General features: G+C 49.3%; 2 protein-coding genes across 4 annotated transcripts; both read left to right on the top strand.

Moving 5' to 3' along the window:
- The first annotated feature begins 353 nt into the window (after positions 1–353).
- On the top strand, positions 354–8,366 carry naa50 (N-alpha-acetyltransferase 50, NatE catalytic subunit). 2 transcript variants are annotated; one of them, XM_088638579.1, is made up of 5 exons: positions 354–558; positions 3,882–4,015; positions 4,233–4,352; positions 4,957–5,023; positions 5,368–8,366. In XM_088638579.1, the coding sequence occupies exons 1-5, from the start codon at positions 551–553 to the stop codon at positions 5,543–5,545; spliced, it is 507 nt and encodes a 168-aa protein (XP_088494705.1). In that variant the 5' UTR covers positions 354–550; the 3' UTR covers positions 5,546–8,366. The 2 variants fall into 2 exon arrangements, with proteins under 2 accessions (XP_088494705.1, XP_088494704.1); XM_088638578.1 differs by having other exon boundaries at positions 356–558; positions 3,879–4,015.
- A 1,234-nt stretch (positions 8,367–9,600) lies between these two features.
- Positions 9,601–24,768, top strand: usf3 (upstream transcription factor family member 3). 2 transcript variants are annotated; one of them, XM_088638551.1, is made up of 7 exons: positions 9,601–9,735; positions 11,582–11,698; positions 12,622–12,746; positions 13,064–13,092; positions 14,791–14,873; positions 15,027–15,123; positions 15,755–24,768. In XM_088638551.1, the coding sequence occupies exons 3-7, from the start codon at positions 12,700–12,702 to the stop codon at positions 22,408–22,410; spliced, it is 6,912 nt and encodes a 2,303-aa protein (XP_088494677.1). In that variant the 5' UTR covers positions 9,601–9,735; positions 11,582–11,698; positions 12,622–12,699; the 3' UTR covers positions 22,411–24,768. The 2 variants fall into 2 exon arrangements, with proteins under 2 accessions (XP_088494677.1, XP_088494678.1); XM_088638552.1 differs by having other exon boundaries at positions 11,582–11,702.
- Positions 24,769–26,028: the final 1,260 nt, after the last annotated feature.

Raw genomic sequence — 26,028 nt, 5'->3', positions numbered from 1 at the left:
CACGTGATCTATCCGATTCGCTGTTGGATTAGATATTTTCCTTCAGTTCAACTCAAATGATTTTTAACATTTAAACATACTGTCGCATTTCCTCGCAATCAATTTATTTTTTTTAAATGCGGTCGTTAAAATATTTTAATCGAAAACGGAAACGTCGGCCCGAGTCAAAGGTCACGGCCTTTGGACGTTTTAAAAAAAACAGCCGTTAAATTCGTCGCTTAATCGAATCCCATTTTCAAAATATTTTCACGCACTGAAAACTGGTCGCAAACCGCGTCAGGGTGGCGTTGGGGGACGGGCAGGCGGTTTTGGGGTCTCCGCGGGGGAAGGCAATATTTTTATCCGGGGTAGGGGGGGTGCGGAGCGAGCGGGGTCAGAGTTCAGCCGTGTGTGTGTGTGCGCGCGCGGAGGGGGAGCGAAGTTGATCCATGTGGTTCTGGCTGACAGCGGTGCTCAATCCTCACCCGAACTCAGCCCGAATCCCCCCCAAGGACGAGCCGCTGCCCTCCGCTTTGACCGCGACACCCCCGGGAAACAACTCCTGTCCACCATGAAAGGGTGAGTAGGCGCCGTCCGCCGAGACGCCTCTCTCCCCATCACGGATAAAGTTTTTTTTTTTCTCCTCTTTTCTCTCTCTCTCTTTTTTTTTTTTTTCCGGAGAGGGGTGGGGGTGTTGCGATGAGCTTTGCTGTGTGCATGCTCGCCTGGTGCTGCTGTGGGAAGCAGGAATCTGCCAACGCCAGCAGAAGCGTTGTGACCGCCGGGCGCCTGGTTAGCGAGCGGCGAGTGTCGCTCCTGTTTTCTCATCCCCAAGATGGCAAAAGTAGGATCGCTGGGGTTCTGTTTCCCAATCCCCGTTTTGGTTTTCCCTCGCGAGGACCGGCCGAAAAACAAAACCGCTGTTTGTTTTAATCGGATCCCTTCTGTATTGTGTGTGTGTGTGTGTGTTTTTTAAAATGAAAATAACGTAGAAGCGTTTGCTGTTGTAAATATTAATTTTGAAGTCTCCCCCCACCCCCCTTAACTTTGTAACCAGTGTTTTTTCTTCCGGCTGCGTCTTGATAGTGAAAGATCCTTAAAACAGTGTACTAAATGGGTTAACGAAGGTGTGTTTGAGCACAATTGTCCGTTGGATCCCTTCTGAAGTCACGCAGTGGGCGATATCGGACGCAGGTCGGCTAGTATTTGGGGGTGTAATAGCGCTTCGGCCGACGTCTTCGTTGTGTATCACGGTTGCGTTGGCTAAAAGGTTAAGACACGTTCCCCCGCCCCGGGGCGTCACCAGTAGATCGACTGTTATTTGTTGTTAAGAAAAATCAACAGGTAAAATCCGGGGGGGGGGGGGTCCGGGCGCGTGCGGGGTCGCCCAGCCCGGGACGCCTTTTGGCGCGCGCTGCAGCAGTAGAGGAAGAAACCCACCCCCGCCACGAGACACCTGTCCACACCTGTCTCGTTGTTTACCCCCCCACTGCCGGGTGGGGAGCGCTTCCCTGGCCCCTGTGAAGCTTTGACCCAAAAGCTGCTTTTAAAAGGGCGGTTCGGAGGTAAACCAGCAGACAGGAGCCTTCAGTGGCCGTGTTATTGGTTGACGAGTGCATGCGGGGGTGGGGGGGGTTCGTGAACATGATTCTTCACGAAGAGAAAGCAAAACCAATTTAAGTGGGATGTTGTTGTTTCCCCCCCCCATTCGCAGTGGAGTGCAGGCGAGAAGATGTATCTGCAGACAGACCTATCAGACACTCCATACAGCATGTCTGCAGGTGTCTGTGTCTCTCCCGATCCTGCCTGTGCGTCTGGGCTTGCTCGCTTGATTGAGGTGTTGGACTGTAACTGAAGGTCACTGAGGGGGGTTATAAATGAGAGGAGGCCCATCCTGTTCATTAACCAAAAAAACGTTGGTACATTAAGAAGATCGCAGAGAGAGAGGAGGCCATTTGAGTGAAAAAGGCTACTTCGACGCCCCTGTACAAAGCACTTGTTTCGGACAAGCCCCGGGTTGCCCTCCGGGCGAGGCGCTGCAGCGTGGCATGCGCTGTGGGGGGCCCTGGACAGAGCGGGGTCCTGCCAGCGCCGCGCGCCGCCCTCCTGCCGCCAGCTGGTGCGGTATCTCGTGACCCGGGCAGCTGGTTTAAAAATGGAGTTCCAGCCCCGGCCGGCCCCTATAAATACACCAGGGCGCGCGCTGGGCTCGGGGCTGCCTGGGGCACAGGTCCAGCCAGGGCGGGTGGGCCCTGTGCCGAGGAGGGGGCAGCTCTCTTCCCAGCCCGTCGGCGGGCGGAGGGGTGTGTGGTCGTCCTGTGGGGGTTCCTGATGCAGAGCTCAATAGGAGAACAAGGGCCAAGTCTGACCTGAGCTCAGCAATGGATGTCCAACTCGGTTCTCTTCGCTCGCTGCCCGAGACGTTTCTCCTCAAGTCTGCGCCCCCTGCCATCGACAGCAATGGCTGCCCCCTGCTTGCTGAAGTCTTTTTTTTTTTTTCTCGGAGTTACCCAGCTGTTTTTGTGTCTTGCTCCCGTGTTTCTGTTTTTCTGCACAAAGAAACGGAAGTCGACCCTCGGCACGCCCGTGGCGTGGTGAGGAACTGAGTGCGGTGTTCAGCACCGGCCCGATCTCGGCCGCCAGGGAAGGAGACGGCTCAGCTGCGGTGTTGTGGACGCTGCGCGGTGCCCAGGGGCATCCTGCAGCAAAGGGGCTTGAACAGTTCCTATGGAACAGGCTGAGCAACACCCTGACTCGAGGAGATCCTTGGATCAGTTTGCCTACTAACCACCAAATGGGCTGGGCCCCTCTCATTTGTGACAGCTCGGCTGAGAGACTTCGCTTGCCTGGAGCCCATTCCCACTGCTCTGTGAGCTGGGGTCCGGCTCAGAACCTTCCGCCGTGCAAACAGGAAAACGAAAAAGGCAACAGTAAACGTAACTGCACGCCGTCGCTTTGAAAGAGAACGGGACTGTAGTAATAATGGCCGGGACTGGGATTTGAAGAGAGGTGATAGTTCTGAAGTGGTGCTAATTTGTGCAGTTGTGAACCCAGCGCTCACTTGCTGGACATGGTTCATAGTTTTTCTTTGCCCACATTTCCATGACCTTTGGCCCCCTCATTGAAGAACACATCCAAGCTCGAAGACTCTGGGCTCGGTCTGGACTGAGAGGAGGCAGCTGTGTCAGTCCTGGAGAGCGTGGACATTGGCGGGAGTGCGTCCAGCTCCGCGGTGTAAAAGCTGGCCTGGCTGTGGGCTCTGCTGGATAGCAGTGTGTACAGCTGCCGCCTGCCCTGGCTCTGCTCGCGGGCTGCGAGGAGCAGCTGGGAGGTGTCGGCGAGCTGGGCAGCTCTTTCAGTGCTCTTTGAGCTCATGTGCTCGTGGCTCACCCATGCAAGACAGCACCCAGGTGTCTCAACGTTTCAGTCCTTTCGTCGGGTCTGCGGATACGTTTGCACGGACAGACGCATGCTCTTAGTGTCATTTGGAAATATTTGCATTTCTGCTTCATCGGTGCGGTTTGTTCTTTTGTACTGGTTTAGCCTGCAAAGAATCAAACTGCTGTGCAGGCAGAGTCTTCATTTTCCCTCTTTGCTCTGCCCCCTGCCCAAGCTGCTATTCCATACAAGAGCACCACAGAACTCACGGCCACACCTGGAGTTTCCGATCCTGCCTGTGCGTCAGTGAGATGCATTGTGACGGGAAAATTCTTTACAGCATTAAATAGTTTGCTCGTTGATCACAAGGTTAATCAGTTAATGTCTGCGCAGCGCAGGAAATGCATTAGAAATGGGTCTTCCTGCCAATCCTGGGAAGGGGTTGTCACCACGGCAGTGGTGCTCAGCTGGTGTCCACTGTGGGCACGCCACAGCCGTTGACCAGTCTGGTTCTGTTCCAGTAGCCGGATCGAGCTGGGAGACGTGACGCCACACAACATTAAGCAGCTGAAGCGGCTGAACCAGGTGATCTTCCCAGTCAGCTACAACGACAAGTTCTACAAGGACGTGCTGGAGGTGGGGGAGCTGGCCAAGCTAGGTGAGTGGAGCTGGGGGTGTCCTCGATTCTGTCGGGGGTGCGAGGGGGGGTGATTAAGGGCCGCGCAAGAGCAGCGAGACATGGGCCGGGGAGGCGAGCGTGCGCGAGGAGGGTGGGGGTGGCGTGTCCGCGCAGGGCCTGCAGGTGCGGGTGCGGTCCGTAGGGGGCGCTGGTGCTCGTGGGCGAGAGCTCACTCTCGCTCTCCGCTGTGTTTCAGCGTACTTCAATGACATCGCAGTGGGAGCAGTGTGCTGCCGGGTGGATCACTCTCAGAACCAGAAGAGGCTCTACATCATGACCTTGGGCTGCCTGGCGCCCTATCGCAGGCTGGGGATAGGTATGACTCTGCCGGCCTGCTTCGAAAGGCGCTCTCTTCTTCAGGACGCAGACTGGATGTTTTTGTTATTTTTTTTGCTGTTCGTATGCGTCCCACAAATCGGAAGGATTGTGGCCCGTGCTTTTTATCAGCAGCTGCTCTTCTGATTTTGGAAAGAGCTGAGAGAGTGGCTGACGGAGAGGCGGGGCTGACAGCGTTGAGACATGAAAGGGAGAAACTGCTTAAAATCAGATTGGTTGAGTTAAAAAAATTTTATGCATCCCCAGGGGGATAATCTAAGCACATACTTGTAATATGGGCCCCAATCAAAGTGTGCAAAAAAAGTTTGGAAAAAAAAAACAGGGTTCTGTGGTTGCCCACTGCAGTCATGAGCCCCAGTTAAGGGAAGGCACACACGGAGCATCAAGCTCGTTCAGTCTAGAGACTCGCTACAGATCTCTGCTAACACTTGTCAAAAACATCACGCGACACGTTGTGAATAAAAGATGCATTCCTTGCGTTTCAATTTCGAAGCTTTGCGGTTGTGTTCCGGTCCTTTTAATCCACAGGCCAGGTGTCTCTTGTTGTGCCCCTCTGAACTCCCTGTATGCTTTGTTTTATTCAGGAACAAAGATGCTGAACCACGTGTTAAACATCTGTGAGAAGGATGGCACTTTCGACAATATCTATCTGTAAGTAATCCTGGTTTGCAAAGAATAAATAGGAAAAATAGCTGATTTCCTTGTGCATGTAAGATGAGAGTTGAGTATTTGTTTTTTCTTACAATTATAGTCTTTGTTTATAAGTTCACAGACATTTGGAACTGCTTATCTAATTGCAACCTGTCAAGTATTTCCACAAGTATTTCCTGTGGCCAAATAACGTTCTTAGAGGACCAACCTGCATTAAGTTCCCTTCAGTTGCACACCTTAGCAGTAATGCCAAGAGCTCTGTCCTCTTTCAAGCACGTCTGCTCTCTGTCTGACGGGCAGTGCGGCGTCTAACTGCTGTTTTCTGTTTTTTTATTGGCACGCAGGCATGTTCAGATCAGTAACGAGTCTGCCATCGACTTTTACCGGAAGTTTGGTTTTGAGATCATAGAAACGAAAAAGAATTACTACAAGAGGATAGAGCCAGCGGACGCCCACGTTCTGCAGAAAAACCTCAAGAGTCAGTGTCCGGCCCCCAGCGGCGATCTGCAGAAAGGCAATTAGGACTGAGAAACGGGCGGACGAGCTCTGGCGTGCACTGTCTCCGTGCCTGGACTGTGAGAGGCTCCTGGTGCGAGAATCCGATGGCTGATGACACCTTTACCACTTTCTTCAAGGGACATTTAAGTTTACTAGACAAGAACAAAAAAAAAATGCTGCGTTTCTTTTGCAAAACGGGAGCCCTACTCAAGTTGCAGTCCCCCTCCACCCTCCACCCATTCCCCTTCCTATTTTTTTTTTAATTGGTTGAAAAACAAAAATGTCAGAATCCAGAAGTGCACTAGAAGAAAGTGTTTTTTTTTTCCCAAAAGGAGCAGTCTTTCCGAGGGCGAGGGTTATCGGTTGCCGGTGGTGGTGGTGGTGGTGGTTGTTTTTGGTTAAAATGTTTTAGAATATGACATTGAGGGAGTGAGTCGCAAAAAAGAGCGAGATCAGGAACCGCAGAAAACCCTGACACAGTTCAACGGGCGACTGGGGCGAGAGGCTGTCGCTCCCTGTGTGGCAGGACCCCGAGGCCCAGTTCTGTGTCTTTCTCGAAGGGGGGGGCGAAGGGGAATCGCACAGGTTTTTCAGACTGAACGTTTTGCGTTTTAGCAACGCGCCGGCTTGGCATTCTGTGGCCGTGGCGTTTCCCAGGCCTGCTCCTTGTAGCCCAGCCTCGCTGGCCGGCTTTGGCGCCAGTTTGGTGGGGGAGAGGATGGGCGGGGCCGAGACGGGGGGGTCGGCGCGGAGGTCTGGAGTGAGGCTGTTGGGGCGATGCAGAGGGGGGGGGGACCCCGCGGGACACCACCCCGTCGTTGCTAGATTCCACACTCTTAGTTTCTGATTGTTTTTTGTTTCTTGACAATAGATTTTTCTTTTTATCCCTCGGAACGGGCCGAGTTTCTTTTTAAAAAAAAACCCTGTTCTCCCCGGTTTCTTTCAGTGATCCAGGAGCAGGCGGCGGCTGGGAAGGTAGTTAAAGCCCTGGCCGTGAATGATCCTGGGAGGTGCAGCCTGAGCTGTAGCAGACCTGCAGGGGCAAGTTAGCGACATCAAACTGGGACAGATGGGGGCAGCGGGGACGGACGGACCTGCAGACCCAGGCCTCAGTTTCCTTCAGTAAATCTAGCAGTTTTTAGACATGGGGTCTGTGCCACAATATTGCCCTCGTTTCTCGGCCCTCTGGCCTTTCCGAACACTCTGATACTCTGCACGTAAGATGCTGCACAGATGGGATCCGAAGCCCGTTTCCGACAGCCGTGACTTTTTTTCCTAGCTCAACGAAAGGCGGTGCTGAGAACAGTACTGTTCCTGAGCTGCTACTGAACTCATGAAGCTTTCTGTGCAACAATTTCGGCATCATTTTGGGGCAGTTTTTTTTTTTAAGTGAAGCAATTGTGTGCAGAAATGTCCCCCCCCCCCCCCCCCCCCCAAAAAAAATGGTGGTACTATTGGTAGCCTTTCACCACAACGGAGAGAAAGCTAGAAGGCCAGAGAGCTGTTTTATTTTAATTAATGGAGGCCCTGCATTGAAGAGCTTAACATCTAGATTTGTTTTTGTTTTTTTTACATATTATTGAATTTCGTTTTAAAGCTTAACATTAAAACAAAAAGTGGTTAATGATGCCAGATTTGACAAACACCTGGGATGTTTATGTATACGTATACATGCCTATACAGTGGGCTGGCGTAGTGGGTACATCTCTGCGCTCTAATCTGGTGGATCGTGGGTTCGAGTCCAGTCCCCCGACTGTATTAATGGGTGTCAGTGTTGCTCTGGGTAAGCTCCGCGATGGGCCGGGAGTACCGTACTCTCTGGGGGGCTTAGCGCCACGGTAACCAGGACAAGCTCTGTCCTGATGAGCCGAAGTGGCTCGGATGTGGAAATGACCTCCAGCGCAGCGTGCGCAGCCACATCCGATAGGAAAGGAAGAAACCGAGCAGTAGGTTTTACCCTTGCAGAGCTCCTCGTACCCCTGACACCCAGGCATCGGTGCACAGACACAGCAGTTCAAGTTAAGAAGGTTCAGCGGTTCGATCACTGGCAGAGGTGAAAGAATTGACCTCTGTTCGGATCAGCGGGTTTGTTTGACGATTGTTGATCATTTAGCGTTAAAAGGGCGCCGTTTTGATGTCCTGACTCGGTTACGAGATGGTTATTTTAAGGTTATTAAGGGTTGTGGAACGTTTTTTTGGCTTTGGTACTCCGAACTTTCTTTTTACCTTCGTGTAAGTGACGTGAGCCCTGCACTTGCAGTTCTGAGGCAGACTGGGCCTTCTGCGGCTGACCTCCGCGGGCCTGCAGAGCCCCTTGCCCTTAGACAGGTGCTTCACTGCGCGTTTTCCAGGGTGCCGTCTTGCCCACACGGTGACTTCCTGGGTTTCTGGATTCCTGTGGCGCCGCCGAGCGGCCTCCTCCCTCCCCATGAGTTTCTTTTAAGAAGACCGAGCGAGAAAGATCACAGAGGTTCCCAAATCTAAAAAATGTGGACGGTTCTGCATAGCTTTTTTTTTTTCCTTAAGTCGTACTGAAAGTCTGCGCCGTGCAAACTCGGCACTACTACTGCCGCTCTGTAGTGGGTGCAGCCGACTTGGTCCCAGGGAGAATGACTGTCTGAGCCGGAGCCTTGTTTCCTGTACCATTTAAATAAGCCGCAGAGCACAGAAACGCGTTTTTCAGAACCTGTGCTGTGATGGCCCCTCCCGCCCGTTGCAGTTAAAGCATGTTTTGTTCCCTCTCTTTCTTTCTTTGAAGAATTTTATCTTTTTTTGTTTTCCCCTGGAGCTCTATATTATAAGACTTTTTAACCTCTCTAAATAAAACAGAATACTATTTGCATTACTTCTGGTGTTTCTCAAGAGTTGTCTTCACCTGCTTCTGTGGCCTTTGTCGTTTTGAGATGGATGGTAAGGGGAGTGTGCAAATTCTCTTGCGGGTTTGCACTTTATCAGTAAATTTGGAGGAAAAAGAATTTTGCTCTCCGTAATCAGGTAAATAAAGTTGCAGGCTTGCTATATGTTTAAGCGAGGGGCCATTACGTGAATGTCTTGCAGTGCATGTTTAGAAGTGATCGCAGGGCTTAAACACATAGGTCAGTCCTGGTCCCTGCAGAACCACAGCAAGGTTAACGTCTGCAGGAACGTCCTGTTTAGCCCATTAAGGACCAGGGCTGGCCATGCCTGGCCTGACTGGGCCATTTACCTAACAGAATTGAGACCTTAAGTCTTTTTTGATTTAAGGGTGACCTGTAAAACTGTGACTCCAGGACCAGCCCCTGACCTGACTCTGGACAGGACTGGAAGGTCTATCGGTCTCCGAGTGGGTTTGCTCTCCTTGCTCATGTCACTAAGCACGATGACCTTATGCAGTGAACATGGGTATTGTCACTGACCTGAGAGTCTGGCATGCCTTGTTCCTTTTACTTCTGTAAAATTCTAGGTCCAGTTCACTACACCCGGGCTGTTCAGTCCTTGTCGCGGAGGGCTGCTTGTGTCCAGCAGATCCAGTAGTCGGCTTGTGTAGCTCGTTATAGAGCTCAGCTGAAATAAAAACATACAGGTAACACTGGCCCTTCACGACCAGGATTGCCTGTTCTGGCTTTCAGCAATTTCCCCCAATTTAGTCATGTCTAAGGTTTTGCAGGTTTAGCATTTTAATTACTTCGTAACTATCTTGGGGGGGGGACTTTATTTTCCTTTTTATTTAATGTGTGGGTTAAGGATTTTAATTTCTTTATCCAACTACTCTTATGAAGGCGAGGATTTGCCAACGTCTTTGAGAAGCGAGAGAGAACACGACTTTTTTATTGCGAGTGCCCTTTAAGAAAACAACAAGGGACATTTCCCACCTAACAGTTCCTGTAATCCTCAACCTATCTTGGTGTGAAAAGCAACTCCTCCATCTGCAGGCCACCAACCAGGGGCCATGTACGGCAAGACCTCGCCTTCGCTGAAAGGTGCCTTCGCTGTCTGTCAGGATAACGGGCCTATCGCTTCGCGCCGCAGTTCTTAACTCCGCCTTCTCCGCCTTCCTATTGGATGTCGACGGATTCCTGCGTCACATGATTGGACAGCTCTGCGGCATTCTCCGCCCCCCTCATCCTACTGCCTCTCCACTCGTACAACCTGTGGGTTAGGTTGAGCGAAGAGTTGATTTCCAAGGAAAACTAAAGTTTTGGCAGTGAGATGAACCGAAGATGGTGAAGCAATTGGTTAGTTGCGCATAAATTAGATTTTAGTTTGACCGTTTCTGCCCATGGGAAGGCAGTCGGGGTTTCGTAATTACCAGGCACTGTTTTCGAATCGCATTGTTATTAACACCCATACGGTGCAGTCACCAATAGTGGAAATCGGTATGCAGGAGTCTGGTGGTGGAAATATTTATTATAATATGTTATTGACTAGTGTATGTGTGGTTTAGCGCAATGCGAGGTGTGACCTGTTATGTTTCTGAAAATTGGTGTACCTGGGGTGTTGGGGCACCAGCGGGGGGCGTCACAGGGTGTCTGCTGTTGGTACAGCACGGAGAAAGAGCCTTAAAATACATGTATTTGCATTTTCTAAAATGATTTAATAGCTGACTGCAGAACTCTCGTATAAAAGATACTGTGACTGAGTACTGTACACCTGTCTTTTAGGACCGCCGTGCCAGTCAGTCTGTTTGCATCCATGCCGGCCGTCGAGTTATAATATTGTAGTATATCCGTGTGTGTTTGAAAGCTGTGTGTCTTTGTCTTGGTTTTTTGAGAGTTCTGAGTTTTAAAACTACAACACCATGTGTCATCTGAGAGCACTGTACTGGTGTACTCAAGAGTAATAATAACACCATTATTGTTGTTAAGAAATTAGCCGGCTCTAACAACATACCCCTGGAAGGAGCGGTTTACGCCCAAGTCTTTTATTTGATTTAAGGGTTTGTTCAGTTTTTGCTCTGGTTATGTATTGAAAATGCGACTGTGTTTTCAACAGTCATTCCAAAACAATTAAAACCCCCTGCTTTTTAATCCTGTGTACAATGGCGCATGTTTCTGCATCTATCGCCAAACAACCTCCGATAGCTCCTGGGGTATTCTGAACAGAAGTACTGTATCGTCTTTACTCCTCCCATTGGGTGGAAATTAAACCGAACCAGAACGGTGCCTTGCTAGTACTGCAGTCCTAAGGGTCAGAGTCCCTGATAAAAACCGGCTGAGGACAGGGGGCTGGCCTGATGCGTAGGTCTCCATGAGAAACATTGACAGCACAGGACAACCCGTGCATTAGGAGACAGGGGGAAGTGGCCTGTATAACCCGGAGCGCACGGACGTGGGGGAGGTATGCTTGTCAGGCATGGGAATCAAAGTGTATTTTTGTAGAAGCTCAGCATATACTGTGGAAATCTGTAGATTAAATCATCAACTTGCTGTGACAGTAGGGTCGGCCGGTGAGCACCCTGACCCCCTCAATACACACACACTTGTGAGCAGTGAACTACCTGCAGGGTGAATTTACAGATTGCTAATGCTTCTTATAGAGGTCAAACATAATAAACTATCTGTGCCCTGTTTGGCCAGGCAAAGATAGTCATAATTTACAATATGCATTTGTCCAGCTCTTTGTGTACATTCATGAAAAAAAATTAAATGAAAAAATTGATATTTTTACACTCGATGCCAAAGGCACAGTGATGAAGTGATCAATTAAAACAACAAGCAGTGTCCATACACGAATTCAGAGACTAAAAGTTTTTCTAACCTAATCAAATGCAGCATTAACCCAGTACAGGAGTATGTAGTCAATGCTGACTAGTCTGCTCGGGTGAATGTTCGTTTTATTTGGCAAAATCAGTCTCAAAATAGAAACCTCAACGTTCCTAAATGCTTGAAGAGGAGTTTAATTATTTACTTACTTCCATGAATGATCATATTATCAAACGCATACCCATTTGGAATAACAGTTTGTCGCTCTGGCGTTAAAATGCCAATAGGAGTTGGATGTACAGTATACTCAGTGGAACGGGCTGGGCGTGGGGGGGGGGGGGTGCTCATTTTCTTATGGCTGGGCTCCGTGTCGTTGCAGGGCTGGCAGCGACGCCCGTGGTGTGATGGCCAGGGGGCCTGCTGACCTGAGCTGCACCGCACCAGGAGCTGGGAGCTGCAGTGGGCCGCCTGCCTGCAGTGTTGTTGAGGGCCTATGGTGGGTAAGCAGCTCTTCCCAGCTCTTCCTGGCCTGAGGCACATGTTCAGTGGGCACTCCTTCACGTGGTGATGGATTTCGTTCCACGTGGGTCCAGTTTGCACCATTATCCAGTTAAAACTAGAAACCACGAAACCCAGCCCAAAAGATCAAACTGCAACAGCTACGTGCAAACACCGCAGGTTCTCCTCTTTCATTCCTAACTACGAAGGTGTCTGCTGAACACGCCCTTTCTGTGGTTTTATAGAAATGCGTGCATGGTTTTATGTGGGGCACAAGCTTCAAAATTTGTATTTTGAATTCCTGGTGCTCGTGTGCCTTTTCTGTTATTTGCCTTGCTTCTTTCAGTGTACAGTACTTGAAGCAGATTCGTCCTGGTCTCTTAAGATAAGCGCTGCATGGATGTGTATTTTTCACTGTCAGAAATAACAGCGCACACTCTTCCGTTGTGGGAGGACTGGCAGCAGATGCTCACCTTTTGGGAAAAATCACAGCCTCGAAAACTGAATCGGTGACAAAATCATTCCAGCATGGTTTTCACTGAGGAAAGACTGAGAACTGGCAATGCCCTTTCTGAAGTAGATTTATCCAAAAGTTTAGTTGCCTTGTTTGGAGATGGTTTGCACAAAATGCCTGAAATGTGTCGCTATGAGCTAACCAATCTGTAAGCAGGCCTAAAGAAAATAAAGTTAGTCTGTTACATAACTTGAGTTTCAAAATTGTTGCAATCCAGTTCTTGTTTTTCTGGTCTTGAAAATCATTTTTGTGTCACCTGTAGATAAGAAAGATGAAGCTGTGTGAGCTTTGGGAGTGATGGGGCTTATCTCTGTAACATCAGATATGTAAAAGCAAGGGGGGCTGTATTTGAAATCTTCCTCCGGTTCTTAGGAAAATGTTTTTTTCTTCTCCGCATTGATTGGCAGTGGAGGCATGTGCGTGAGTCCCCCTGGGAAGCAGTGTGACCTGTCGTGTGTGCGCTACAGAATCCCGCTTCTGTGAGCATGCCTGAGATGACAGAAAACCAGACTCCTGCCAGCAAGCCACATCGGTGAGTTATGGCTTCAGACAGCTCCCATGACTTCATGCATTGTGTGCAGCTGCTCTGGAGAAGTGTGGTCATGCTCCATTCTGTGTGGTGATCATAGTGGAGTAGCAGCAGAAATCATAACTCAGCAATGCCTTACAGGTTTTTTTTTTTTAAAAAAAAGGTTCATTTGTTTGTTACGGTAACCTTTATGAGAAGTCATAAGTGTCTTCCACCTGTCCATGTTATGAGGTTGTCTGTCCAGCTTGGTAGGAGTTGTGTTTATACGTGCACGGCGATCTACAGTTCTGTAATTCTTTGTTTTTTAACTTTGTTTGCAGGAAAAAAAACAAAGAGACTCACAATGCAGGTAAAAGGGGATTTTTTAAACTTTTGAATGTCTTTCCATTCAAAGGGATTTGTGAAAATCTTTTCCATTAGTGCCTTTTTGACCATGAACTTTAGGAATTATGTGCAGGAGACATAGGTGCAGTTTTAAGGACCCACCTGGGCCTGATTTGCTGATTTCAGAGCCTCACCGTGAATCAAGCTTCTTGGCATAATGCTCTGCCTTTCATTTTTGATTTATTTTTTTAGATTGAGAGACATTTAATACTATTTTGTGGAAAAACTCTGGCAATAATTTCTGGTGTTTCAATGGTAGATATAGGTGATGATGCGTAGAATGGTGTCTTTAAGGTTCAGGTTAGGTTGTATTTTTGTGACTTGAACATTTGTGTTGATATTGGATTGTATTTCACCTTAACCTTATATATATTTTTTTCATTTAGTAGGGATACAAAGTCTTTGCTTTGAAAGGGAGAAAGCTTTGGAAAGAAAGGGAGTTGAAGCTTTAGAGTAGAGTTTGCTAACTGGTCCCGAAGGTCTAGTAAGTTTTAAATGGTACTGTTGAAGTATCATTTTTTGAAGCCTTGGAACATGTAAGGTTTGATCAGGTTAGTAAAGTGATTCAGGTAAGTTAGGAATGGCCAGCTGTGGTCCTGGAGAGCAAAGGGAGCTTGATCATTTCTTTGCAATTCATTTCTAAAACAGGAATGGGCAGTCCCAGCTCTGGAGGGCAAGTGTGTCTGCAGGCTTTCATTTCAACTGATCTCATAACGCAAATCAGCTCAATATTGACATAACAGGATCAATTTGACCACTTCTCCCAGCTCTTCAGATGCTGCTGCCTTGAAAAGCTCTAGAGAACCCGCAGACGTATTAGCCCTTCATGATCAAGATTGCTCAACCCCGCTCTAAAATGTTTTATTGCCCAAATTGCCTGATGATATAGTCACAGCGAAAGTGTTCTGTGTGTTAAGAAATTGATGATGCTGGACGGAGGCTCTCCAGGACCACAGATGGGCTATTCTAGAGCTTGAGTTGTGGCCGCAGAGACCCCAGCTTCACTCCACAGTAGGGCTGGTCAATCACGATGCTTGAATTCAGTTCTACTCCGGGACTTTAATTCTTCCCTTATTACTTAACGAGTACAGGCGCCAAAGAAAATGGTATTCTTATGGATGAACTGAAGCAAGGGCTTGCAATGCAGCGTAACTGCTGAGGCTGACTGCCTTTGTTCTTGGGCAATCAAAGCCCGTCATCACTCTAGACCAGGGTTCGAACTCCGCTGCATCCCGGAATAGAGATCAGAGCACAGTACGTTGCTGCCCTGTGGGTGCCGGAGCAGTAGCTTTGTTGTTACTGGACAGGCGTGCAGAGAAGTGGGCGGAGCGGTGGCTCTGTGGCTAAGGATCTGCGCCTGTGACTGGAAGGTTGCCGGTTCAAATCCCGCGGCCTGCAGAGGAATCCTACTCCTACTCCGTTGGGCCCCTGAACAAGGCTCTTAACCCCAACTGCTCCAGGGGCGCCGTACAATGGCAGACCCTGCGCTCTGACCCCAAGCTTCTCTCCCTGTCTGTGTGTCTGTGTCTCCATGGAGAAAAGCTGGGGTATGCGAAAAGACGAATTCCTAATGCAAGAAATTGTATAGGGCTAATAAAGAAACATTATTATAACATTACATTATAAGTGCGCGGTTTTGCTCATTCTCCTTTCCTTTATGCAGTTGAGAGGCACCGAAAAAAGAAGATCAATGCAGGAATTAATCGAATAGGGGAGCTCCTGCCATGTTCACAAGCCTTAAAGCAGGTAAGCTGTGTAGCAGCTGTCTTAGTGTTTTGCATTTTGAAGTGTAGTTTTTTCTCCTAACACTGTTGGATTAGAAACTTATATGTATATATATATTTCCAGCTGCCGATTATTGCCCAACAAATAATGTATTAATTTTTTTTTTTGCTTCAGAGCAAGAACATGATTCTGGACCAGGCGTTTAAGTACATCACACAGCTCAAGCAGCAAAACGACGAGCTGCTTCTGAATGGAGGAAACCGTGAACAAGGTAGGCAGAGATCAGTTGTGCCGGGCAGCTTTTATTTACTAATCGGTTTTGAATTGCTAAACCCCTTAAAAGAACGTGAAATAGTAAATAAAGGAGAAAGGGAGAGAGATGATATTTTTTATGTCATGGGTCCAATTGAAATACTAATGTTATTTAATCGATATATGGGTGTTGATGTTCAGAGTATATTTTCTCAGATAAGTGTGGTTTATCCTCTAGGATATGAGGGTATAGACTTTCAGGCTTATGGAGCTTAAGTTGTGTGTGGGGCATTGTGTGGGTGGGTGTGGATATGTTTGTTTTTTGTTTTGAGGGGGAGGAGTTTGGGTGGGTTTTATGGTTGGTTTTGTGTATTTGATGGAGAAACAGCTTTCCATTTCTCTCGGGAGTGTGCGTCTGTGCATTTGTCACAGTACAGCTAGCAGGTCTGGATTGCATGTGTTGTGAAGGCCTGGAGTCGCAGGCTTTTTGTAATCCGTGCTCCTCGTCTGAATTTTATGTGTATAGATCGTGTTTACGCTAAGGTAGTGTAAAGGTTTGAATGCCATCGGGTGCAGTGGACGCCACGCATGAGTCTGTACCTGTGTAAATGAATTTGGCCATTGTTTGTCTCTTTTTGTATATTTTGTAGCGGAAGAGATAAAAAGGCTGAGGAGGCAGCAGGAGGAACTTCGGCGGGAGAACTCTCACTACATTGAGCTTTTGAAGGCCAACGGCATTAGCTTCATGGACGATCCCACGATTCACTGGAAGGGCAAGCTGAAATGCACGAAAGTGGCAAAGATCCCTACCCATCAGGTTCAAGAGGGGATCATTGTGTACTCCAACGGCAACATCATCTGCCCCGGCCGTCAGGACAGCCCTGCGCAGAATGTGGTCTTCAACGTCGGCCAGGATTTGAGGAAGCCGGCTACCGACGCTGTGATTGTGCAGCACTCCTGTGATTTGACGGCGGCGCCCGTCCCCAGGAAGTGCTCGAACAGGACAGATCTGCAGAAGAAAGCACCAGCCAAATCTGCAAAGCCGACACTGCCTCAAGCCAGTGCTGCTCCTGTTGTTGCTGTTGCTGCTCACAAGGTTGCAGGAAAGTCTACTCTGGAGACCCGGAAACAGTTGCCTCCCTCGGTCTCCTACATCACTCTCCAGAGATCCACAGTTCCTACGTCTGAGCAGAGCCAGCCGGTGGTTTCTGGTAGCTGCAGCAAACTGCTATCGGCCAACCCTACACAAGTCACGGTAGCATCAGTTAGTCCCGTGAAGGTTTTGCCACTGAAACTGCAGCAGGTTAAACACTCTAGCCTTCAGCATTGTCCCTCAGTGCCTCAGGAACTGGCCCCACAACCTGTTGTACAGGCTCCTCCTGTGAAAGCATTACTCACTGAAAAAAGGGCTGCGGTTACCCTTGAGAGCAGCAGCAGTGGTCTGTGCCACACAGTGATGCACACGGCTGCGTGTTTGCCTTCTTTAGCCTCCCCTGCCAATGGAAACGATTCAAACGGTGTCAGCACCCTCACCAGGATGACCTCCTCTGGCAACACCCAGACCACATGGACAACACTACACCTGGCGGGGAACACGGTGCAGCCCCTGAACCAGATGGCTTCCAGTGTTTTGCCTCCATCGGTCAATGACAACTCAAGCTCGTCAACAGATAGCAGCAGACAGGTGCTCAACACTGGCAGTGTGGCCGCCACACCAGGTTTAAAGGGGGTCTCTTTGTGCTCTGTACGAAGTAAGCAGGTTCATTCCCAGTTGGCAGCGGTTACTTTGCCCTCCATTCAGCCAGTACCTGTTCAACCATTATTAACACAGCCCCATATCCCAGTTCAGACTCAGCCAAACGTACTGCCACTGCTGCAGGCTATGCAGGTGATTCAGATGACAAACAATGCCAGCTCTGCAGTTCCTCAAGCTGCGCACAACCCAAATGTTGTTATCTTGCAGCCAGCAAACCCATGCCCAGCACCTACAGTGGTGAGGGAGGGCTTGCCCAGTCAGACGCCATGCCAGCAGATCGTCATCATCCAGGCAGCAAATCAGAGTTCAGTGTTACAGAATCCACAAGCCACGGTTGTGCCAGCTGCTGCTCCAGCTGTGGTTCCGGCAGCCAATCAGATCGCTGCTTCAAGCTGCTCAGCTCCCATGACCAGTGTCCAAACTGTGGGGGGAAAACATCTGGTGCATATACTTCCCAGACCCCTCGTGTCAACCACTTGTAAAACCACTGGCTCTGCACAGACACCACAACAGCATCAGCCCCACACCATTTCAGTCAATGGTCAGATTTTTGCTTTGCAGCCCATGAAGCCGTCCACTGGAGTCTCCAGTCAGAGTCCTATGCAAATCATCCAGCCCACCACCAGCGAAGATCCTAACACCAATGTTGCCCTGAACACTTTCGGTGCCCTTGCCAGTCTCAATCAGAGCATCTCTCAGATGGCTGGCCAGAGCTGTATGCAGATTACTGTGGCTAAGGCTGCTAATAAGGCGGCACAGGCCAGCAGTGGGCAGGTTAATATTCCTCTTCCTTGCACCACTGCAGTTTCACATGTCAATACATCCGGCAGTGCATCTTCTGTCAGTTCCACAGCTCCCTCCTCTGGGCCACTGGGCCATAGTGTCCCTGCCACCGGCAGCACGGTGAAGCTGATGTTAATGAAATCCAGCATAACCTCAGGAGGTAAACCCAAAAGGGCGACTTCAAAGAAATCTGGCTCGGCCAAGCCGCCTGCCACCAAACAAGGAGGCGGTCCTCAGGTGAATTCATTGAAACCTGCAGGAAAGCAACCAGCGGCTGCTGAGATTCGACCGGAGCCCGTGAACAAGGATGGGTCAGATGTCACAGAGGACTTGTCAGCTGCGGTAGAAGCATCTGCATTACCTCACAAAAAGGGAGACGTACATCCTCCAGAATCAACCGTGCCTTCAGTGGTGTTGTCTTCTCTAGCAGCCCCTTCTGTTGTGAGTAAGGCTTCCACAGCGCAGCTTCTTGTAGCAACCACATCTGCTGCTGCTGTGACATCCTGTTCCACGGTGTGTGCGCCAACAACAGGGCCACAGCCGGGCATGTTTCCCACTGTGTTGTGTACCAAGGAGAATATGCCTGTCACTCAGGAACCCAGCTTAGCGGACAGCCAGGCCCCCTCTTCCACAGCCTCCACGGCCTCAGACTCCCTGTCGACAATAATGACCAGTATCTCTGAGCTGTCTTCCCCAATCTCTGTGTCTCGCCAGAACACTTCTTCACACGCATCAGGATGTGAAACCACCAGGACCGATCGCCATAACGCAGGTAAGCTGGTGACATGTGCTAATTCTGTGGTCCCCGAAACTGTTCCTGAACATCAGACCAAGAAAGCAGGGTCCGCTGAGCTGTCCTCAACCCACGCCAAATCCGCACCTGCAGTCACAAAGCAGACAGAAGCAGCTTGTTCTGAAATCAACAAGGGTAAGATCCCGGCAGCGCAGTTCCCAGTTGCAGGTGAATCGCATTCAAAGCAGCCGTCTACTGACGAGGCGATTGAAAAGGAAGATGTAGAGGCAGACCCTCTTTCAATGAATCGGAAGGAGACCACTCCTCAACAACAAGTGTGTGCTTTGGACCACGATACATTGGGCAGCTCCTTAGTGTCAAGCAGGCAGACGGACTCGCCGATGTCGACCAGTTCTGGAAGCAGCCGGGGATTCTCGGTTGCCTCCATGTTACCCAATACCAACAGAGAAGAAACCCCTTGTGTCAGCAGCTCCACAAACACTTTCTCCAGCTTCAGCTTCTCAGAGCAGGCTGATATCTTTGCTCTGGCTGCCAAGGCCATTTTTGACCATGATACCCAAAGCAAGAAAGTTCCCACAAGCAGTGTAGAAGTTCCAATAGTTTGGGAAGTTTCCAAAAGTCAAGAGACTTCCACCCTCAGCAAAGAAAGACAAGGCAGTCAGCAGCCTAAGCTTTCAAAGCACTCGGAGGGTCACACAGGAAAGGCACAGACCCAGGTTCAGCTGAGTGGTGAGAGGCCATTGGTATCAGCAAGTAACAGTTCTGCTGGGGCCAATCACCATTTATCAGTTCCATCATCGCAGTCTTCTGCTCCTGTGGGCAGTCTGAGTGTGAATAATTTGATACGCCAAAACAGTGTCAGTCAGTCTTATGCCTGCTCGTCCACCCTGAATCAGCCCACCGAATCGACGTCTGTGTCTGCTGCTGTCCATGCATCAAGGTCCTCTTCTGCCTCTTTGCTTTCACCGTGTTCAGCCGCAGGACAAATGCTGGAGTGCACGCCTCTTAAAAACGTGCCCATGAGGGGCCATGTTTCATCTGAATTGCACCTGAAACAGAGCAGTGAGCACCTAAAAGACGCCTCCAAGCGCCCTCCGCAAGAGGACCTCCTCCTTTCAACAAGCAAGCGGCAGAAACAGTGCCACAACCCCAATATTGGAAGGCTGGACATGAAGTCCGCTTTGGGCAGGACCTTAGACAGTGTCCCTGATCATCCTCAAATGATGGTTAGCCAACTTCCCCCCAGCTCTGTGACCTCTGTCTCCTCTGTCAGCAGCAGTCGAGGACACCCTGAGGGGCTTAGCAACTTGTTCCCTACAAGCAGTTTCATGAATACTGTCCTGAGGCAATCGGACATGCACTGTGCTCCCCAAGCTGTGATCCAGGAGCAGCAGCAAAGTCAGCAAGGTGGTCCACATTTACAGCAGCACGCCCAACACCCTTCAGCCCCTGGGGGGCTGCACTTGACCAGCGGAAATCCCTATCTCAAGCAGCAGCAAGAGCAGCAGCAGCAGCAGCAGCAGCAGCAGCAGCAGCAGCTGCAGAGTCAAAGACACCACTTATACCAGCTACAGCACCACCTCACCCAACCGGAGGGCCAGCCCATCGCCCAGCAACACCATGGCCTTCACCAGCAGAGGTCCATGCAGCAGGAGGCACAGATACAGAAGAAAAGGGGCCTTGTGCGTGGGGGCCCCCCCGTAGCTCTGCAGCAGAAGCAGCATCATAGTGGTGCAGGGGATCAGACTCTGCAGCAAAAGAGTGGGGCACAACAGCAGCAGCAGCAGCAGCAGCAACAGCAACAGCAACAGCAACAGCAACAGCAACAACAGCAGCAGCAGCAGCAGCAACCACAGACATCTCATTCACGCCATCAGCATCTTCAGCAGCAAATGCAGCAGCAGCATTTTGGAGGACCCCATTCTGACAAGGGCTGCGAAAACCAGTCTGCTTCAAGGAGCCATCATGGTGGGCATTCTCAGAGTCATCTGAGCCAGGAAATCCTCCATCAGCAACATCAGCAACATCATCATCAGCAGCAGCAGCAGCAGCAGCAACAGCAAGACAGTGGAACGGGTCGGCAGCAAGGAGCGCAAGTTGATCATGTCCCAGGACAGAATCCTATGCAGAGGCTGATGACCTCCCGGCCATTAGAGCAGCAGATGGCTTCCCAGCCGAGCGTTGTTTCCCGATCGTCTGATATCATTTGCACTCCGTCGAGGCAGGAAAGAAATAGGATTTCCGACTATTCTGCAGAGGCCCTCATTGGGAAATCTCCTTCAAATACTGAACAGAGGATGGGAATGGCCATCCAAGCCTCCCGCGTGAGTCAGGAGCAGTCTGACATGATAACATATCTAGAGGCTTCCAGGAGCAAAGGCATTGTACACAACATACAAGGCAGAATCCCAACAAAGCACCCTGTATCTACGGATGTCCAGAGGGTCTCTGAGTGCCCTCCCTTCAAAACAATCAGCACAACCCAGCATCAGATGGCTAGTTTTGAGGTGCAAGCCTCAAGGAACAATGAAATGGCATCGAAAACTGTGCCCTCACACAGGAGTGTCCAGTCACAGAGCTTCAGAATAGGACAGGGAACATCGATTGACAGGCAGCAAAGAGGGGCTTATCCACCACCTCAGGGCATCCAAGCAGGAGCTGGCATTCAGCCCAGAGAAAATGATATCTCCTGCCATCAGAGCTTTATGCAGAGCTTGCTAGCACCCCACCTTGGGGAACAGGTTGCGGGGAACCAGCGGATATCTGACCACCAGAGGGCTGCACAGTGCTGTCCTCCGGTCAGCATGGAGTACAACTGTCCTCCCTCACGCGAGGGGGGTGTCCACCTGAGGCGAGAAAGTGAGGCCCAAAACCGGGACAGCTGTGAGATGCCGCTGGGGCCAATCAGCTCCAGGAGCAACTCCATCAACATCACCTTCACTAGCTCCTCCACAGCAGGCGAGATGCAGGGCAAAAACGCCAGCCCGAACGTCTCGGGCCAGAAGCCCAACTCCATGAGGATAAACGACAGCCAGGGCAACAAGGGCCACCTGAATCCCCAGGTTAATGTGAGCATGCATAGCAGTGGGGTCCGACCAGTGCTGCCTCACCCCGCGGCGCCCCACAGCAGCGCAGAGCCCGTCCGGTCCTCCGTCCGCCCCCAGAGCACCGTCAGCCAGCGATCCAGGCATCCGGTGCAGGACGGCCAGAGCACCAAAATCCGGCCCGCGGAACGGACGAGATCTGGAAACCTGAGGCCGGGGAACCCCTTCGACCCGGACGGCCACCTGCCCCTGACATCGAGCAGTGGCATGATTCTGAGCCGGCAGCAGGCCGCCGCGGAGAGGCGGGGCAGCATCGTGCGCTTCATGGCCGACAACCCGCAGGTGGGCGGAGACAACCTGACCGCCGACCAGCACGGCCTCTCCCAGAACTTCGGCTTCCCGTTCATCCCCGAAAGTGGCATGAACCCTCCTATCAACGCCAACCCTTCTTTCATCCCTCCTGTGACCCAGCCCAGCGCCACCAGGACGCCCGCCATCATTCCGGTGGAGGCCCAGAACACTCTCCCATCCTTCTACCCTTCCTACTCCCCAGCTGCGCACCCCAGCCTGCCTAACGACATCTCCATACAGTACTTTTCCAACCAGATGTTCACCAGCCCCAGCACGGAGAAGAGCAACAGTGGCGGGCTCAACAACCGTTTCGGCTCCATCCTGTCGCCGCCCCGCCCCGTGGGGTTCGCGCAGCCCAGCTTCCCCCTCCTCCCGGACATGCCCCCCATGCCCATCGCCAACTCCTCCGGCATCACCCCGCACCTCTCCAACTTCAACCTGACCTCGCTGTTCCCCGAGATCGCCACGGCGCTGCCGCCCGACGGCTCCGCCATGCCCATGTCCCCGCTGCTGTCGCTCTCCAACGCCGCCGCCGCCGACACCAGCAAGCAGCCCTCCAACAGGCCGGCGCACAACATCAGCCACATCCTGGGCCACGACGGCAGCTCAGCTGTGTGAAGGAGCCCTCACAGGGCATCGTCTGGGCAAGGGGTCACCAGGTGCCGCGCCTCCTGGTGGCTGACCACTTCCGTGCTGAGCTCCGGTATCCTCCCTGAACTGGCCTCCTGGCTTAGCTGTATTAGTAGTGTTCTTCTGCTCTCCCTTTGTGCTGAACAGCCCCTGGAGTGGTAGCGCTCATGGCGACCTGGAAGTTATCCCGATCCGTTTCCTTCGCCGACTTCGGCACAAGTCGATTGGCCTCAGACTTCACCTTGGGACGGCAGCAGTTAAGAGGTCGTTGCCTCTCTTTTCCCCCAAAAAAAAATTTGTGTGAAAATCAGAAAGTCACTTATTCCAGGTGAGGATTCGAGGCTCCATCAGCCCGTCTCGGAAGCACAGGCACAAGGTAGGACTCCACGATGGGACACCTGCCCACGCTCATGGACAGTGCAGAGACACCAGTCAGCAGTGACTTGCTTAATGAACACGGTGCACAGTTTGTCGATAGCAGTTTTATTGAAGATTGCACTCTAGGAGAAATGGTATTTTCTTTTTCCAGTGTTATTTTTCTATTTATTGTTGTTTTTGTCCAAGACTAAGGTTATTCACAGTTTGAGATTGAATCTTGTTTTTGTTTGCCAAAAAAACTGCACCCTTGTTCGACAAGAGTTCAGTTGTGGCAAACGGGAGTGGCAGACGCACTCGGCACGCTGACATACTGTAAAACACACAAGTGAAGCGAGTTGGTTTGGGTAAAATTCATGGCAAGGAATGGAAACCCCCCAAGATGTTTAGCATTAAACAGCTGAGTGACGAGGGGTTTTATCAGCTTCATACAAGCTCTCGGATGATGAAAGAATCTGTTTTGTTCCAGTACACAGATTCTAAAAAAAATGAATTCAAAGGTACTGATTTTTACTTTTGATAGCGATGGAACTTGTTTAATTTATTGGAATTGTCTTTGGAACAAGATGTGGGCTTTGGGGGCAAAAAAATAATTCTACTGCAGTATGGTTAAGAAATAATTAGTGATCTACCAAATGGTAGGACATCACCTTAAATGTTAAAAGTTAAATGTTAACTATAAAAAGTATTCAGGACACCAACCAACAGGACACCGAAACCTGCTACACTGGTGAGCAGCCTGGTTGTGTTATGAAGTTAAACCCAGTTGAGCTGCCAGTTCCAGTTTTAGGCAGAGGAGGGCGCTGCACACTAAAGTAAAAAGTTGAGACTGTTAACTCGACCTTCTCTGGATGACAGAGAAAGCTAAATCTAAAAATCTAGGCAATGCCAGTTTCTTTATGTGGGAGGCGTAGGTTTGAATAAATTGACACCTTAAAAATGATCACAGGGGGTAAAGAACTTCAAGCTTTTCTTTTGTAACTGGAACATGAAGGTGTTAAAAAGAGGCACTTATTGTTCACGCTGTACAGACTACAGCTGGGCACTCTCAGATTCTACTGGGAGGTGTAAGAGTCTGCATTAATTTCAACAACTCTTGTAATAATGATAATTTTATTTCTATAGCACTTTTCATACACATTTTTGCGACTCAAAGTGCTTATGACAAAAAAAAAGAACCATACACACACACAAAACAAATGGAATTCAAATCATAGAAGAAAAACTCAATTAAAAGTAAGAGTAAAAAAATATGTTTTAAGCTGCCGTTTAGAAATATCCACAGAGCCAGCCTCCCTAATATTTTGAGGAATACTATTCCACAGTTTAGGTGCGTAATAGAAAAAGGCTGCCTCTCCAGTCATCCTGTGCTTAACTTTTGGAGTATTCAGTAGACTAGCACCTGAGGAGCAGGAGACGGTTACATTCAACAAATGGAGAGTTTCAAGTCCTTTCCAAATGACTGCTGTTGTTTGAACGTATGTTACGGTGTTTAACTCTTGCATTTGGCAATAACGATAAGAGTGTAAAGCACAGCTTTTGAGTCGGTCCCATTGTTTTCACTATATCGAACACTAATGCTTTGTAGCTGTTGAAAAATGGTTGTTGATCTAGTGAAGGAGGGAAGCTAAAATGTACTAAACATGTAAAATGCTTGCTTTTGTTTTTCGTAGCTGAATACAAACATTAAAAAAGGAATGATAGGCGCACAGAAAACTGTGCTGAGGGTATCAGGGTGTACGTTTTACAGGAAAAAACTTTTTGAAACTGTAAATATTTATTTTTATTTATTTTTATTTTGCACTATGTTTGTATTTGATGTAAATATCTGTAAATATATAAAGTTGATTATTAAAGATCTTTTTTATTCAAAAGATGGGGGCAGTTCTTGTTGAAAAAATATGATGTTAAAGAAGAGCAGTTCTAACTTGTCCCCAGCAACTTTTAAAATGAAATGAGCTCATCTTTTTTTGTCTGTTTTTAAAAAATGTTTCTTATTTACAAAATTTTAAGCTGTTTTCACTTGTGTAAAATCCACCCCATGCTTTCTAACTCTGTAAAAGCCACTGCACAGTGTGAAGAAAAACCAGAAACATGAAATGATTCAGTTTAGTTTGTCAGATATGCAGGAGCTGGGATTAGACCAGCGTGTGGCAGGACTGTCTGACCCTGCTGATGCTGATGCAGTTAGCAGCCCTGCTCAGTACAACAGGATCCACAGGACCAGACATGGCTGAAATCCACCAGTCCTACTCCGGAAGAGGAGCACAAGCTCGACCCGAAGAGCTACTTCAGTCCCCCTGTTAAGAATCTTCTACCCGAGGGCTCACAGGTACTGCTTGTGCTGTATAAGAAGTTGAATAGCTGAGCTGAGTTCCAGCTCTGTTCCTGATTTATAAACCAGTACCCTGTATCTTACCTCACTGGGGTGCTGGGGCGTCCACTTGCTAGGACGCGAAAGAGAAGTGTGACTTCAGAAGAGGTGTGACAGACGTCTAGTTTCAAAAACAATTCTGTTACACTAAGTCTGTGAATATCCTTCCACCGTGTAGCACTGCAACAATGAAGTCATTAGGTTCGGGTTTTTTTTTAACAGTACAAAATGTTAATCCCCTTTAAATGTTGTGGGGTTTGTTCATCATCATCATTTATTAATCAATACTAATCCACAGAAGCCAGTTCCCAGTGATCCCACTGCAGCCCCAGGATTACTCAGTCTCACCGTTCCCAGTGGCAGAAGTTGCACAGCCCAGCCTTCACAGGTCCGGTGAATATCTGTACTGCAAGGAAGGAGGCTAAACTTTGTGTAAGTGGAGACCGCCTCCGATTTCATAGTGAAGCGTAGCTAAACTCAAAACTTTCGGTGCTGTGTTTGGAGTTTGTGAGAGCTGGGTTGAAGGTTTGATTTTGATTGAAGCCAAAAACAATTGGTGTCTAATTATAGAAATGACTTCCAAAGACTCATGAACTGCACATACGCACAATTCTGCATTTTTGTTTATTTTACAGAAATAGAACTACTTTTAAAAAGGCAATTAGCAGCTATTATATCTTGAGTAGCGAAAACATTCACTTCCCTCTGGGCATAGAATTTTTTTTTATCATTATTAACCATAATTATTTTAGGTAGTTGTCATTATTATACAAAATCTCCATGTTGTTGAAAAAGAATAGTGCTGGGGTGTCCTGTTCAACAGTTGGCAAAAATAACTTCTGTGCTATTTAATCTTT

This window comes from Lepisosteus platostomus, chromosome 7 (genome assembly GCF_059453375.1).
Source record: "Lepisosteus platostomus isolate fLepPlt1 chromosome 7, fLepPlt1.hap1, whole genome shotgun sequence".
Classification (NCBI taxonomy): domain Eukaryota; kingdom Metazoa; phylum Chordata; class Actinopteri; order Semionotiformes; family Lepisosteidae; genus Lepisosteus; species Lepisosteus platostomus.
This window is presented reverse-complemented; position numbering and strand designations above follow the sequence as displayed.

Excerpts from the sequence above, each read along its gene's own strand:
- naa50 (XM_088638578.1), top strand. Across the intron at positions 4,016-4,232 it reads GGGGGAGCTGGCCAAGCTAG|CGTACTTCAATGACATCGCA; the intron begins GTGAGTGGAGCT and ends GCTGTGTTTCAG. Across the intron at positions 5,024-5,367 it reads ACTTTCGACAATATCTATCT|GCATGTTCAGATCAGTAACG; the intron begins GTAAGTAATCCT and ends ATTGGCACGCAG.
- usf3 (XM_088638551.1), top strand. The coding sequence starts at position 12,700 with ATGCCTGAGATGACAGAAAACCAGACTCCTGCCAGCAAGCCACATCG. Across the intron at positions 12,747-13,063 it reads CCTGCCAGCAAGCCACATCG|GAAAAAAAACAAAGAGACTC; the intron begins GTGAGTTATGGC and ends CTTTGTTTGCAG. Across the intron at positions 13,093-14,790 it reads CAAAGAGACTCACAATGCAG|TTGAGAGGCACCGAAAAAAG; the intron begins GTAAAAGGGGAT and ends TCCTTTATGCAG.